Source organism: Euprymna scolopes, chromosome 1 (genome assembly GCF_053919585.1).
Source record: "Euprymna scolopes isolate OS-2025 chromosome 1, ASM5391958v1, whole genome shotgun sequence".
Taxonomy (NCBI): Eukaryota; Metazoa; Mollusca; class Cephalopoda; order Sepiida; family Sepiolidae; genus Euprymna; species Euprymna scolopes.
In genome coordinates, this window is record NC_136482.1 from 3,709,518 (window position 1) to 3,723,068 (window position 13,551).

The 13,551-nt window shown below is 35.8% G+C and overlaps 1 protein-coding gene across 11 annotated transcripts in view; it reads left to right on the forward strand.

Annotated features, from left to right (window-relative positions):
• Positions 1–274, forward strand: part of LOC145252591 (ninjurin-1-like) — a 346,393-nt gene extending 346,119 nt beyond the window's left edge. For all 11 annotated transcript variants that reach the window (XM_080115604.1, XM_080119340.1, XM_080114928.1 and 8 more), the window contains one exon: positions 1–274. This exon is cut by the window's left edge and continues 262 nt beyond it. In XM_080115604.1, coding sequence (XP_079971730.1) covers positions 1–113 — 113 coding nt within the window. In that variant the 3' untranslated portion in view covers positions 114–274.
• Positions 275–13,551: the final 13,277 nt, after the last annotated feature.

Below are 13,551 nucleotides of genomic sequence, written 5' to 3' on the forward strand. Positions count from 1 at the left end.
TCATCAACAACATCGTTATCGTTTTGATTCTTTTCATTACTGTGTCCAACGTTTTCATTACAGCGTTTGGGGTGCAATTTGGACCGGCAGAGGGTTACCCAACCGAAATTTGATCCTTACGACCAAATAGAAAAAAATAAAGTAAAAGAAATTGCATTTTATGAAATCATTAAATAAAAACTTGCATTTATATTTCATACGTTTTTTTTTCAAATTATTGCTCATAATACATTGCATTTTCATTGATATATGAAAATAAAAAGTTTTTCTAATATGACTCATGTTTTGCTTCTTTATATATAGTTATCGATTTATTTATGCACTTCTTCCTCTCTCTCTCTCTCTCTCTCTATATATATATATATAATTATACATATATATATATAAATATATATATATATATATTGAGAGAGAAAAAGAGCTAATTGCAAAGAAACATATAGTATCTTTAAAATTGAAACTTATCAAGATAATCAAAAGCACTATACACTAGAAAAAACAATTAAAGAAACAAGAAATAGATGATATTTTTCAATTTTTTTGCCACACACACACACACACACGCACACACACACACACACACAGTCAACAGTTAATGAGAGATAGGCAGTTGGAGAGATCCCTTAGAAGCGAAGGGTAGAAGATTAATTCATGTAGACCCAAGTTTGAATTGCTGACGTCATTGACCGGCCGATCAGATGAATAAAAAATGCACCATGTTTTGTGGTGTCTCCTCTCATCATTCTTTACAACAAAAAAGTAAAGGTGTTTTATCATCTTGTAAAGTATCTCCTCCTCACTATATGTGCATAAGAATTGTTGCGTCATATATCTTCCAGGCCGCATTAGTATTAAGTCCCCAAGAATTGTCACAGTCGTCGTCATGATGTAAAATATATGTCTTCTCTCCCTCATCATCACTATCGTTATCTCTGTATTATGTATCACCGATATGATGCCCTGCTACACAACAAAACAGAACAAAACGTTATAATGATTTACAAGAAAGAAAGAAATTGTAGATTTGGATGTCTTCACAGAGTCAAAATCTAAAGAGCCAGAAAAATGATACAAATATATGGAGCTTGCCAGAAAACTGAAGAAAATATGGAACATATAGAAAATAAATATGATGCTAATAATTATAGGAGCATTAGAAACAGGCCTAAAGATTTTGAAAAAAAATCTGGGAGAAATTGGAATCAAGGGAAGATTAGATTATGCAAGAACCGTAATGCTGAAAACAGCTAAAATCTGAAGGAGAACCCTCGAATGTACAAACTAATCCAAAATGAAACCAAGAAATCTAAAACCACAAAATTCTAAATTATCTACTCGTCCCGGCAAAATAACTGTCGAATCATTTTAGAAGATATCGAAACTATGATTTTTTAAAAAGAAAGTTAGACGTTGTGTTATATAGTGACAGCACTAAAAAGTGTATATGTTGCCTAGCGGGTTATCAAAAGATTTTATATCACAAAAGATTTTATGCTACATAGCTCGGAGGAATATGGAAATAGTTTCATACCTTTATTCGTCCGTAGGTCATCTATATTTAACTGCTAGGCATTGTGATGATATGCTACTCATGGACACAACAGACGTCACCTATGAGACATACTGGAACTTGCAAATGCATGATTCTGAGGACCACATGATACCCATTTTTTTTAATTCAGTTTTCACCCCAAACAAGGCACAGTGCAATTTTGAGGTAGGAGGCTACTATCAGAGACATAAGTTGCAGGGGTATTATGAAGGGAGATAAGCACGTCTGTTCACATTACATTTGAACTTCTGCATGTCAGTACAGTTGGGAAATCAGAATCCAGGAAGGGAGTTCCAAAGTCTACCAGTTCTGTGGAAGAAACTATTGAAGTAGAATGGCTTTCTTACATCTAGGAATCTCTACTGTGTGGAGGTGGGATTAAGCTGCTTGTCGGTTTTGTTAGGGGTAGTTACGTCGAGTGGGTAGAAGTGCTTGTAATTCGTCTGAGCATTCACCATTAAAACACTTGTAGAATAGGCAGAGGGATACAATATTTCGTCAAGAGGACAGAAGCTGAAGCCTAGATGAAAATTCAGGACCTATCAGGTTGGTGACTCTCTTTTGAACCCTGTCCAGGAGTGAGAGACAAGTAGCAGATGCACCAGCCCAAATGTGACAACAGTATTCCATATATGGGCGAATGATGGTCTTACAGAGATACAGGATAATTTCAGGCGTTAGTAGTTTTCTATCACGGTAGAGACATCCCACCTTATTCTCAGCAGCCTTGGCAATGCTCTCAATGTATCTGTTACAACTCATGTTCCCTGTAAACGTTAGGCCGAGGAGTTTAAAGGAAGTACTTTCAGGTAATGTGTTTTTGGCCATTGCTATGGGTGGTAGAAAAGATTTCTTGTAATTATTGAAGGAAACAAGTTTAGTCCTGGCAGCATTGAATGTGACCATCCATTTTTGTCTTCATTCCACTACTGATTGGATGTCATCCCCGAGTGTATCTGCTATTTCCTTAGATATGTGTTCATTTGTTTTCCCCGCGTGCCTGTTATAGAGCGTAGTGTCATCAGTAAATATACCCATCTCAGAAACATTTTTATCAGGGAGGTCATTTATGAATATTAGGAATAATAATGGATAGACCGCTGAGGTACTCTCGCATTTATATCGTATTTTTTAGATGTACGACTGTCAAAGACAACCTCGATTCTTCTCTTACTTAAGAAGGATTTAATTACGTTCTGTAACCATATGATTTAATTTTCCTTAGAAGACCATTGTGCCATAACCTGTTAAAAGCCTTAAATATATTGAGGGCTACCACTTTACCCACCCCGCCGCCCTCTGCTTTGTTATATATATATATATATATATATATATATATATATATATATATATATTTAAAAGCGAAGTGGGGCATTTGGTTTTAAACCTTATAAAAAAAGATCGACTATAATGTAAAAAGAAACAGGATCGACTAAAAGTAAGAAAAATAAATTGAAAAGGAAGAAGATCGACTAAAAGGGGGAGAAAGAGAGAAAAGAAAAGGGGGAACGGCGAAGAAACTTGAAGTACGTTTCGCCGACTGTCTTCAGAAGTAAATGTCGGAATGAAGTAATGTTGGCATGAAGTAATTTCTATGAGGGGGAAAAACACCACCGCGTAGAGATTAACCTGGTGGCGCCTGTTTAAAAGCGTTCAACGAACGTATGTGGTCCATCTGTTTGCAAAGAACAGGTCTGCAACAGTTTATTGTAAGGGCCTCCAAGAATTCGAGATGTTGAACAGACCGTGTGCAAAATAGAGAAGCACTCCGGTGTGTACTCACTCGCACATTTATTTGAACTGGTCAGATAATCACCGATCGCGGTATCAGAAACACGTGATCGTGCAGAGGATTCTAACCTACGTATATATAAAGGGACATGTTGGGAAATTCTGACCTCCAATCTGTGACTCGTTCTGCCCACGTAGTCATTTTTTTTTGCTTGAAGGCAACCATAGCCAATAAAAGTTCATAGGAAAATTGATTTTTTTCTTTTGAAGTCAAACATAGCCAATAATAAAGTCCACAGGAAAAATAGATTTTTTTTTGAAGGCAAACATAGCCAATAATAAAGTTCACAGGAAAATTGATTTTTTTCTTGAAGGCAAACATAGCCAATAATAAAGTTCACAGGAAAAAGATTTTTTTTTAAGGCAAACATAGCCAATAATAAGGTCCACAGGAAAAATAAATTTTTTTAAAGGCAAACATAGCCAATAATAAAGTTCACAGGAAAATTGATTTTTTTTTTTTTGAGGGCAAACATAGTTCACAGGAAAATTGATTTTTTTTTTGAAGGCAAACATGGCCAATAATAAAGTTCTTAGGAAAATTGATTTTTTGAAGGCAAACATAGCCAATAATAAAGCTCTTAGGAAAATTGATTTTTTGAAGGCAAACATAGCCAATAATAAAGCTCTTAGGAAAATTGATTTTTTGAAGGCAAACATAGCCAATAATAAAGTTCACAGGAAAATTGATTTTTTTTTTAAGGCAAACATACTAGAATATAGAAGAGGTGAAGATTGTATTCACAAAGAGCTTAAAGGTTTGAAAGAAGTGAGTGTAGTGATTTATTTTGTATGTAAAAAATTCTCATTTTGGTGCACCAATAGGACTATAGAGATTTCATCCCTTCAATAATAAGGTAGGATATCATTAACAGTTATTATTTTTCTTCTTTTTTACAATAAGTACCTATAAGCTAAGGTATGTGAAGATTGTTTTAGATAAACTGAATTTAATAGTATATATAGGGGTTATTAAGAGAGTTTTTACTACTTTTTAAATTTTTAGTCCTTTTAGGACGTTGTTTCATTGGAACAGATGAGCTATTAGTATTTGGTACATCATTAGAAGATTTTGAATTTGCAGCATCAACTACTCCGTTTAGCACTGAAAGTGCAATTCTGTGATTGGAAGGTACAGACTTGATTTTGTCATCATGCCAGGGGAGTTTTACATGATACGCATTATTTTTAAATTCAATGGAATTTTCAAATTCCATAATTTTACTCTTGTCATAATTACAAGTAGCCTCGTCTTTCGATGATATACCTAGAGAATCTACATCAAACATTTTCTCTAAATTTCTTTCTACTTGACTCTCATCAAATATTTCAGCAAGGGGATCAGGGTAGCTCTTTATCGGGTTCATTACAAAATTTACCCTAATGTCTGAGCACGTAGAGTATTTGGAGACTATGGCATGATAATTGTGGAGATCCTTATTCTTAATCTTCTTAGGATTACACTGTTTATCATACAAAAAATGTTGGCAATTGCCAAACGGGGAAATGCCTGCAGGAAACTCCCATGCAGAGCCCTGCATGCAGTCTATCATTTTGATGTTCTTCATGAATTGAATCACATCAATGCCTAAAAGGCCATGTACACGAATGTCATTTTTTTGTGCAAAAATCTGCAATGCTTAGTAACTTTGCTAGATTTTATAGCAAAGTTTTCCAACGTTGGGACACCCTTCCTTACATTATTATTTTTATTATAATTTCCTTCCCTAGATTTGAAATGTCTTGGTGGGAATTTGGAGTTTTTTTAAAACTGGTTTTTATCAAGGTTTTTATGACCTCATTATAACTATCAAAGATCTGATTAATTTTTGGATAGTTACTATCAACTTTTCTTATTATCTCTTTGTGAAGAGTTGGGGGGTAATTTCGACAAAATTACATGGCTAATCAGTTCGTAGCCAGGAGTGTTTTCTTACAAAAAAATCCAGACCATACGAAGTCTTTAGTTCAGCTAGGTCAGCCTTTATTTCTGACAAAAAACTTTTTATGTTAGCAAACTCTGGGTCATATTTAGGAGTATTACCCAGCAGTTGTTTAAAAATTTCATCGATAATGAGAGGAATATCCAAAAACTCCTTTCTCAATAAATTGATGGCCACTTCAAAGTTTTCATCTTCTAACGAGAGGTCATACACTAACTGAGACGCGTAACCTGTCAAAAAACTTTTTAAAAGTGATAGTTTGGCTTTTTTTGAATGTACGGCGTCCACACAATTCTCAAATTGAGCTAGGAAATTTTTAAATTCAAATTTACCAGCTCTTATGCCACTGAAACGCACGCGGCTGCGAGTGGCATTTGTGGATTTTGTACTAGGACAGATTCTTTATTGGAAGGAGAAATATTCTCTTCCAGTTCAGTGAGCCTTTTGAATATGTTGTAAACGAACTCCACCTGTAACTTTTCGTCTTCCAACATACCGCTATCTTCTAAATTGATATCGGCCTTTTCACAGGCTTCACTTATTCTATTATTAATTACGTCGACCTCCGTCAACCATTTGTTAATAAGAATTTCTTGCCTTTTAAAACAAATGTTATTGAGCGACACTTCTGCTGACATTAAATCAACGGCCGAAGTAATTTTCCTTTTAAAGGAATCTCTATTAAAAATCAAGGCTCTAACGCCCTTTATCTGTTTAAAATCATTCATACTGCTGAGAGCAAATATCTACAAGCAAAATAAAGGAAGGAAACGGAAGGAAAGAAAGAAAAAAAGGGGGGACGGACGAAATTAACCTCTACAGTTCCAGTAGTAACACCAAAATAGCATAGGCTTGTATTCCCTTCCTTAAGCGACGTCACGGTTGAATTGAATTTACACAAATCTATTTCGTGTTAAATTATTCCACGTTTTATTTTTAGTCTCTAGCGTAAAAGGCTAGTTTCAATTGTTTGCAAATTATTGGGATTTCCCAAACGTTTGAGGTAACAAAGTAATGTGACGACGTCAAGAAGAAAGGAAAAACAAACACAGAGTTAAATGTTATAAAAAAACTGTATTTACAAAAAGGAAAATAAAGGTGTTGCAAACAATTGGGTTTGCGGGAAACTTATCTCACAGATGTGATGTGTCCGTTTATCAATTAAATCTTTCCTGTGTCCTTAGTTGGTATGAAAGAGAAAAGGTGCGGCCTTGTTGGTCTGTGCTGCTATTACGGCTTGGACTCCATGTGCGTCCCGTATTTCTGGTGGCGGAGAGCTGGCGAAATGGATGTACTCGCAATCAGGTCCCAACCGCAAAAGAGGCCGAAAGTTCGAAGGGGCCGCGCAAATGGGGGTCGGGGAGGAAACTAGAATGGCAGCCCGTGATTGGTTGTTTTTCATCCAATCACAGGGCACCACACCAGTGACTCCGTAATAATTCCAATAAGAGAGGAATCTAGAGAAACCCAATTTATCAAAAAAATTTAGATGTTTTTTTTTGGGGGGGGGGTCCCCCTCATAGAAATTACTTCATGCCTACATTACTTCATTCCGACATGTACTTCTGAAGACAGTCGGCGAAAGGTACTTCAAGTTGATCTGGAAAATAACACCTTGGTCTCTCTTCTGGATAGCCAATAGTCGATAAAATAATATATTCATGAATTTAAATATGAAAAATTTCTATAAGATTACAGCAGTCCATGTTTGTACTGCGTTATCACCAAGCACACATGTTTTCGCTCGATCACGATTTATTCATTGAAAGAATATATCGTTTATAATTATTTTTACGGAAAGAAAGAAGAAACTATTTAGTATTTGAACTTGTTTTTTTTGTAGCAATAAATACATTAAATTATAATGTTTGGATTTTAAGAAAAAACATTAAGCTGATGGCTATTTTTACGGTAACAATAAACGGAATATTTATTCTTTGCTCAAGAAAAGATGTATTTTTAAAACACTTTTTTCAATGAATGAATATTTGTTTTATTTATTTAAAGAATAACTGCCGATTAAAAGTATTTTTATTTTGATCAAGTAAGGGGAGTAATTCAGTGACCGTTTAATAGAGTTATTCCCCTTAGATTAGATTTCCGTTTTAAATAATAAATTAAGGTTTGTACAACAGCTGAATGACAAAATTAACAAGAAAAATTGAATAATTTTAACATGAAATAATACTTAACCAAATTAATAATTAATTGCATGAGCATAAAATAGTTACACACAATTAAAAGTATAATTTTTCTTTTTTCTTTTTTATATTTGTGTCAAAAACGTCTTACTTTCTTTTAAAAATTATAGTTTCGATGTTGTATTGAATATAATTGATACTTTATATTTCTATATTTATAGACGATTACAAGTAAACTTCCCGTAAAACTCTGGTAAAAAGCACAAAGCAATGAATTTAGGAGTTATAGTGGAGGATCAGTTTCGCGTATAAGTTGAACATTTTTCTAACCATTTAGCGTTTGAACAATATGTAAACATTTTTGTTGAATATTAGATACAATTATATACTAGTTATTTTTAAAATTCTTTTTGAAATGCGGAAGGCACTGTTGCCACCCAGCAGAGGAGGCTCTTATATCAGCAGTACCTCCGATCTAAGGGAGATAACCAACATAGACAAAACAAAACTAAGCAAAATTTCCAAGGTATAATTTGAACGCTCAAATAATCAGTAGAACAATTAAATAATTTTAAATTTACAAACTGAAACAAGTTAGCGATCAAACTACATCTGAATGAAGTTAGTTCCAGAAATTGTCGAAGCAGTAAAATAAATAAATAAATACACGAATAATATTACCTGCAAGCGGCGGGTGAAGTTAGTCCTGGAAATTTCAAAAAGAAACCAAGTTAATTCACGACCTTAAAATATAACAATGTTAATTAACCAAATAAACTTATTAATTAACGTACACAAAAAAGTAAACAATGAAATGATGTTAATTAATCTACAACAAAAATTAATTCAAATTAATTCAAAAATTAATTAACAAATATAAAAAAAAATTGTTTTTTAGCATGAGTACAAAAACCTTCATTTAAAAATAAGAAATGTGTTTTTCTGTATTTTAGTAAATCATAAAAAACTAATGAAAAGCATATCAATTTCAATGCTAAATGCAGCTAATCAGGTAGAGAAAGGACAATGCAATATTTTTATTATTAAATTCAATTTTTAATATATCTATTTTTTTTTTTATTAAATTGCTTTGTAAAAGTAGAGAATAGTTTTAAAAACACATCCCCATATAAAAAATGGATTTCAAAATAACGTTATGAATTCAGCACGATCTTTTCTCTGCAAGAGTAGCATTTTTTATGTAAATAAACATCACAATTTCTTTTATTCCTTTTTTGTTTGTCTAAAAATTCTGATTAATTTATAATGGTGGAGTTTAAACTTTAAATAAAATAAAAAGTATTATTTTTTAATTTTTTTTATTTTCATTAATTAACAAGTTTATTTAATTTTTGTTTTTGATTAATAAACATTGTTTCGTTGTAACAAGTTGTTTACTTTTGTTTTGTATAAGCTAATTAATAAGCATCCCAAATTATACCTAGTTAAAATAAAAAATATATAAAGGGAAAGCCTCAAACCACATTATTTCCTTTCTTACAAGCCTTCTTACAATCATAGTTGCTTTCTAACAAGTCTTCTTACAATCATAGTTGCTTTCTAACAAGCCTTCTTACAATCATAGTTGCTTTCTAACAAGCCTTCTTACAATCATAGTTGCTTTCTAACAAGCCTTCTTACAATCATAGTTGCTTTCTAACAAGCCTTCTTACAATCATAGGTGCTGTCTAACAAGCCTTCTTGCAATCATAGTTGCTTTCTAACAAGCCTTCTTACAATCATAGTTGCTTTCTAACAAGCCTTCTTACAATCATAGGTGCTTTCTAACAAGCCTTCTTACAATCATAGTTGCTTTCTAACAAGCCTTCTTACAATCATAGTTGCTTTCTAACAAGCCTTCTTACAATCATAGGTGCTTTCTAACAAGCCTTCTTACAATCATAGTTGCTTTCTAACAAGCCTTCTTACAATCATAGTTGCTTTCTAGCAAGCCTTCTTATAATCAGAGGTGCTTTCTAACAAGCCTTCTTACAATCATAGTTGCTTTCTAACAAGCCTTCTTACAATCATAGTTGCTTTCTAACAAGCCTTCTTACAATCATAGTTGCTTTCTAACAAGCCTTCTTACAATCATAGTTGCTTTCTAACAAGCCTTCTTACAATCATAGTTGCTTTCTAACAAGCCTTCTTACAATCATAGGTGCTTTCTAACAAGCCTTCTTACAATCATAGTTGCTTTCTAACAAGCCTTCTTGCAATCATAGTTGCTTTCTAACAAGCCTTCTTACAATCATAGTTGCTTTCTAACAAGCCTTCTTACAATCATAGTTGCTTTCTAGCAAGCCTTCTTATAATCAGAGGTGCTTTCTAACAAGCCTTCTTACAATCATAGTTGCTTTCTAACAAGCCTTCTTACAATCATAGTTGCTTTCTAACAAGCCTTCTTACAATCATAGTTGCTTTCTAACAAGCCTTCTTACAATCATAGTTGCTTTCTAACAAGCCTTCTTACAATCATAGTTGCTTACACTGCATGAGCTCTACTCACCCCTTTTATCCAATAACAATGAAATAGCAATGTTCCTAAATCACTTTGAGGAGTGTAACTATTCAGCAGATATATAACCTCTACAAACTAACCCAGTAACATTAACTAACCACGCAGGGTCACAGAAATACCTGGATTAGAACCCATGCGGGAGCAACCCTCTCAGTGCTGATGGACCCAGTAGATCTTTCCAGATCGTCCGTCTAGGAGAAGGAAAACTCTGAAACTAAACCAAGGGGATGGAGGCCTCTTCAGTCTTGCATGACAACCTTCCTAGAGCTGGTGACTCAAACAAATTACCGGTTTGTAAACCTAAACTGCTTAAGGAGGAGATAGCTCTGTCATATCGCCCGGCTTCCACACTCCTTCTTTGCCTATTAGTTAAGCGCAGAGATCGAATCACAGTGATGTGACAGAAACATTCAGTGGTAGATCTTGTTTCTTGTCTAGGGTAATGAACGCCGTTTTCCCCACTCCCGACACACCCCAACCCTTAAACTGGGCACTTGAGAGTGCTTGAGTACCTTATATGCCTGAGCAGTATGATGGGTTGAGGGTACCGGATTGACAGTTCCTGGCTGCTTTTCCAACTGGTAGTACAGGACTCTAACTCTTTGGTACTGCTCCATCAACAGTTGTATAATATCGGGATGTTTGTAGTGCTATGTCACGCATGGAAAGGGACCCTGCACTCATCCCCGGTGGGCTTTCCTGGGGCCACAATCCTAATTGAAGAAAGGTCAGCTGATGGTCTACTTGTGATGCATGTGTGATGCTCTGCATAACCTCTTGTTCAGCTCCCCCTTACCTAAACTGAAACTCTTTAAAAATATGACAACAGTACAATCTAAAAATAAGCTTAAACCAGGCTTAGGGTCAAACAAATCCAACTTGCCTCCTCCCTTGAGGCTTGCATTCACAAATATCCGTGGGCTTAAAACTAATTTAGCTGATGTTGAAGCATTTCTCCTAACAAATACCCCGGATATCTTAGCACTAAGTGAGACTAACCTACACTCCTCCATTCCCTCTAACTTCTTTGATAATGGTTGAATCGCCCTAAACTCTAGAGCCAAAACTGAAGAGCCAGTGCTCAAAACAAGAGATATTATAAAAAGGCTGACTGGGAAGCCATCAGAGATCTTATCAGAGATTCCCCATGGGGAAATATTTTTTCTCTTCCTGCTGAACAGTGCACAAATGAGACCACTGAATGGTTCAAAACTACAATCGAAGCGCATGTTCCCATGTAAAAATTTTATAGCAAGCCCCACTCTTCCCAATGGTTTACTTCGACTTGTGCAACTGCCATTGCTTAAAGGCAGCATGCATACCACAGGTTTAACCGACATAAGTCCAGTTCAAACAGACAGAAGTACATAGAAGCAAGAAGTAACGTTAAGAAAGAAATAGCGACAGCTAAGAGAGAATTTACGGAAACCACTAAAAAACGCATCGAAGCACAAAAACTAGGAACTCGTGACTTCTGGAAAATCTACAACAGTGTAGTAAATAATGGGCAATCAACAATTCCCCCACTAACCAACAATCATGATGTTGTTTGTTCAGCCACCCCCTACCTGAATTTCCTATGCAGACAGACGCCACGTTAGACGATCTGAAAATCACCCCTGCTCAGGTGCATGCTATCATAAAAACCTTGATACTTCAAAATCATGTGGACCCGATCTCATCGCAGTTGTGCTATTAAAAAAGTGCTCAGCCAAAGTAGCTCCAGTTCTCTCCAAACTCTATAACAAATACCTTAATGAATCTTGCTTTCCGGGCTGTAGGAAAACTGCTTCTGTGGTACCAGTATTCAAGAATTCTGCCAAAAGAACTGACCCATCAAATTATCGCCCCATTAGCCTCCTCCCACATTTTGTCAAAATATTTGAGACCTTAATTAACCATGCTCTAGTACCTCACAGATGCTAAACTTCTGACTGACCAACAATATGGATTTAGACAAGCCCGTTCCACAGCAGACATCCTAACTGTAATCTCTGAACGTATATACCACTCACTGGACAAAGCGGGGGATGGCAGAGCGGTAGCTCTAGATATATCTAAGGTTTTTGACAGTGTATGGTATGAGGGTCTCCTCAGGAAGATTAGATCATACGGTATCACTGGTAGAATACTTAACATAATTAAATCTTCTTAGATAAGAGAAAAATCCAGGTTGTCCTCGATGGTCGTACATCTAAACAGTGTGATATAAATGTGGGAGTGCCTCAGGGGTCTATCTTTGAACCTCTACTGTTCCTGATATTCATAAATGACCTCCCCGACAAAATTTCCTCTGAGATGGGTATATATGCTGATGACACCACACTCTATAACAGGCACGACAGGAAAACAAATGAACACATATCTAAAGAAATGACAGAAACACTAGAGGACGACCTCCGATCTGTAGTGGAATGGGGACAAAAATGGATGGTCATGTCTGATGCTGGCAAGACAAAACTGGTTTCATTCAATAATTACAAGAAACCTTCCCTACCACCTATAGCAATAGCCAACGACTCTTTATCTGAGTACATCTTTCAAACTCCTTGGTCTAACGTTCACAGAAAACATGAGTTGGAACAATTACATTGAAGGCATTGCCAGGGCCGCTGCAAGGAAGGTTGGGTCTCGCTACCGTGTTAGAAAACTACTAACACCCGAAAGTATCCTATACCTCTATAAGGCCACCATTCGCACATGTATGGAGTATTGTTGTCACATTTGGACCGGTGCATCTGCTATTAGTCTCTCACTCCTTGACGAGGTTCAAAAGAGAGTCGCAAATCTGACAGGCCCTTAACTGACATCTAAGCTTCAGCCTCTGTCCCATCGACGAAATGTTGCCTCCCTCTGCCTGTTCTACAAGTATTTTAATGGTGAATGCTCTGACGAACTGCAAGCACTTGTGCCTCCACGACGTGAACACCCTAGACAAACCCGACAGGCTGCTAAATCCCACCCCCACACTGTAGAGATCCCTAGATGTAAAAGATCTTTCTACTCCAGTAGTTTCTTCCCCAGAACCGCTAGACTTTGGAATTCGATTCCAGGTCCCTGCTTCCCCAACTGTACTGATGTGCAGAAGTGCAATGTGAACCGACATCTTGCTGCCCAAACCCCTACATATTACCCCAGTAGGTTTTGTCCCTGATAGTAGCTCCCTACACCAAAGTGTCAATGTGCCTTGTTTGGGATGAAAATGTAAAAAAAAAAAAAAAAAAAAAAAAAACCTTACAAAATATGATTAGTTTTGCTATCTCTACGTTGGTTACCTCCCTTAGATTAGAGTTAGTGTTGATATAAGCGCTGTTAGGGATAAGGTGTGATTGGCGATGACACCCGTACACGGGGTTAGTGTTTAGATGTTTGTTTTAGGAAACCCTTGCCACTCGGACTTAAGGTTAGTGGTTAGGTTAAATAGAGTTTTCTTTTAATGATCAAATGCAATTATTTGTTATTGACTTTTAGTATGAAAATATCCCACTTCCCACCACAATACGCCTCCATGAGAGCCGAATGAAATCAGAGCCGGACATTCTTGAAGCAGTGTACGAAAAGGAAACCGGTTACAAAAACACACACTAAAGAATAACCTGAAAA